Raw genomic sequence first — 3236 nt, 5'->3', positions numbered from 1 at the left:
TTATTGATATCATTTTCCGTACTTTAGTTATCAGCAGTAGAAAATAGGTTGGTTTGGTTGGTTGGCAGACCCTACACCTTCTTGCTGGTCTTGATTTACTGCTGGTGGGCATCAGATATTCTAGCTTGTGTTTGCCAATCTGTCCATCGAGCCTGCTGTCTGGGTCGGTGTTGTATGGTGCCCCACCCCCCTCAACTGCAAACCCCTCCTCCGTGGGAGTGTCTCTGGTGGCTCTCTGCTCTGAATTTTCCGCTGCACGTTTCAAAGTGCGCTGGCTGCACCCAGCATATTTTCACAGCGCTCCGGCGTTTTTGTCGCCGGCTCCCAGCGCTTCCAGCTGAGAATAATTTATCTTTTCAGAAAGACGCTGGTGTCGGGTGCTCCTTTTCTGGCAACTAATCATGTGGAGGGGCAATCGCAACAGACAGAAAGGCTCAATTGTGGGAGCAGATTGGCTGCTGTTCACAGGCACAGCTAACGTTACAGCATGCATCGGTTTCCGTGTGCCCACGGCTTCTTCTCTGTTTTTTTCCTCACCTTTCTCTAATCTGGAGAGCACTGTCGCCACCTAATGGGTCCGTAAAATAGCGTATACACCTTCAACATCCCCCATATTTTTACAGGAGATGCATCAGGCTTTGATCCACGTCCCACCGTCAAAAAACGCAATTGACGACTTTAGTCGTCATTGGCACTCTACGTTACTATTTGAATTGACGACTTTAGTCGTCATTGGCACTCAATGAGTTAACTACTGTTCACATATGAAAGTCTTGTCTATGAATTTCTTGTCTTGATTTATTCCTACACTGTACCTTAGATTCAGATGAGTACCTGAACGTTAACTTTTGACATATTGCTGATGTATTTAAAATGCTGGGATTGTCTGTTGTATGTCTGTCTGTCTGTCTGTCTGTCTGTCTGTCTGTCTGTATGTTATCTGTGTGTTTGTGAGTAATTGGGCCCCCTCCTAAAAGCTCTAAATAGCTTCTTTGGGGCGACCCTTTCGCACACACCTCAGTACTGAAATGCCATGAATACTGTAATGTACTGTACTAAATGATAATGACGACGTGTGTGTGTGTGTGAATACAATCAAAATCAAAATCAAAGTTAACATCCCGAACATAAAACATGACTAAAGCTTGTTACGAATTAGTACTAGGATGCACGCTACATGTGGGCATACACTAAATACATTTGTAAGGTAAATACGCAGCACATGTTTAGGCACAATGAAGGTTTAGACCACCTGCCGCGCTGTGTTTCAACTGAAGATTGCGGGATTAACAGGCGACTCACTTCTAGAATTGACATTTTATTCAGAGTTTAGTTTAGTTTAGTTTAGTTTATTAGGATCCCCATTAGTTGCAGCAGGATGCTACGGCTATTCTTCCTGGGGTCCGATCACATAGCAAGTACAGTAATACATCAAATACAATACACAAAATGGTAAAAGTACAGTAACTTAAGTAGTGCAATATATAACATATCAGAGATACAATATCAGTGCGCTATAACAGTTCAGCAGTTTTGAACATAACACCAGTTTCAGTCTATCTTTCCATAAACACATTAGACATTTAGTTTAAGATTTGAGATGTTGTTTCAGTAACAATTTAAATTTTGTTTTACCATTCTCTTTAGAGATGTCTCTGGGGAGCAAGTTCCATTCGAACATACACGACCATTCATTTCTCTAACCCTAACCCTAACCCATACCTCTATACATGACCATTCGTTTCATAGCAGAGTCAATGCTCAGTGGATTATATGGATGCCGAATTGCAAAGTGGCACCTGGTAATCCATTTCATGGTGTCGCTTTGTGGATAATAAGAAGAAGCATTAAGTTTACAGGGCAGCTTGGACGCTGCATGCAAAACAGCAGGCAGCTATCTGCCACACTTCTGCCTGCAAGGCACTAGCATTGCACAGTGAAGCCTGGCCTCCCCGTTGCCAGGTGCATCTATCGGATGTATGTATGCACTGTTGATCTCTGGCGCCCCCTAGCCAGTGACGCCTGGGAATAGACTAGGTGACAACCAAGAATAGTTTGGTGACTACTGGAAAGTCAGTTGACGGGCCGGAAAGAGACGGCACCCGGTACAGGTTGGGTTAGCAACCCAGTCTGGTTCTTTCGTGAGGAAGAAATCCAAAAACGTCACAGTGAGTCTACTGAAAAACTGTGCAAGCACCAACGTAATCCAGGATGGATGGGTGTTAGGGTTTTTTCCTAGTGGATCAGGGAAATCCTCTCAACCATTCATCCCCCGGAAGTGTGAATTGCTCATCTCAGAACTATGACGTGCAGCGCGCAGCAGGCCTGTGTCTCTAGGCGTTCCCCCTGCGGCCCGGGTGGATGCAGACCTGGTGAGACGAAGGAGAGGCTCGGCCGGGAGAACCACAGTGCCTCGACTCTCCATGCACTGATGTTCTGGTCCCTGCGGAGTAGTTCCACAGCAGCAGATTGGGGTTTCTTGGACCCGTCCGCTAGCAACATTGCAGAGGAAGATTAAGTGGTCAGATCCGTGATTGGCTGCTGCTGATACAAGCCGAGGTGTAATTAGCCTCAGCTGGGTCACCTGGGCGAGGGTGTATGATCGATGTTGTGAGACCCGAAACACCCAACGACCCCAGGTTACACTGATGATGTATCCCAGTTGCATTTAGAAGATGTAGTGTGCAATATGTCGTGTTAGGGCATATTGCACAGTGAAGCCTGGCCTCCCCCTTGCCAGGTGCATCTATCAGATGTATGTATGCACTGCTTAATAGTAATGAATGGAAACGCGCAAAATTTCGCATTTTCTTTTCATTTTTTCTGAAAATTCTGGTCAAATTTGCGATACATTTGAAACCAAACTTATGTTCCTACCTTCCAGTGTGGAGATGAACAGGCTGGTTTTGTGATCCTGTGTGATGTGAGGATCCTCCGCCAGCTGCTTCAGAGACAACACAGCCGGGTCCACCACAAGCACCGGAGCCAAGTCCACCGGAGCCGGATCCATACTGCTCAGCTGACCACAGCCAGCTGCTAAACATGAGAGAAGATAAGAAAGAATGTTATTAATCCTGAATGAAACTGTTGTGCCAAAACAAAAAAACTTTTTCACCCAAACTTGACTGATCATCGTATTGCTGCTGCTACCAACTCTAGCTTGTGGCAAAGGAGAGAATAATCAAACTGAGCATCCCTGGCCGCATCTGAACGAGCTGTTCAGTATGAAAGACAAG

The 3236-nt window shown here is 45.6% G+C and overlaps 1 protein-coding gene across 1 annotated transcript in view; it reads right to left on the bottom strand.

Moving 5' to 3' along the window:
• iqcb1 (IQ motif containing B1) overlaps nucleotides 1-3010 on the bottom strand; it is a gene marked incomplete at both ends in the record, with an annotated part of 53137 nt that extends 50127 nt beyond the window's left edge. Inside the window, one exon of the mRNA XM_083638312.1 lies at nucleotides 2878-3010. Within this exon, the coding sequence (XP_083494438.1) occupies nucleotides 2878-3010 (133 nt within the window). The remainder of the gene's footprint in view (nucleotides 1-2877) is intronic.
• Between the last annotated feature and the right edge of the window lie 226 nt (nucleotides 3011-3236).

The sequence above is a fragment of the Poromitra crassiceps genome, assembly GCF_964638095.1.
Source record: "Poromitra crassiceps genome assembly, chromosome: 6".
Taxonomy (NCBI): domain Eukaryota; kingdom Metazoa; phylum Chordata; class Actinopteri; order Beryciformes; family Melamphaidae; genus Poromitra; species Poromitra crassiceps.
Note: the sequence above shows the minus strand (reverse complement) of the source record. Positions and strands in the feature narration are given on the sequence as shown.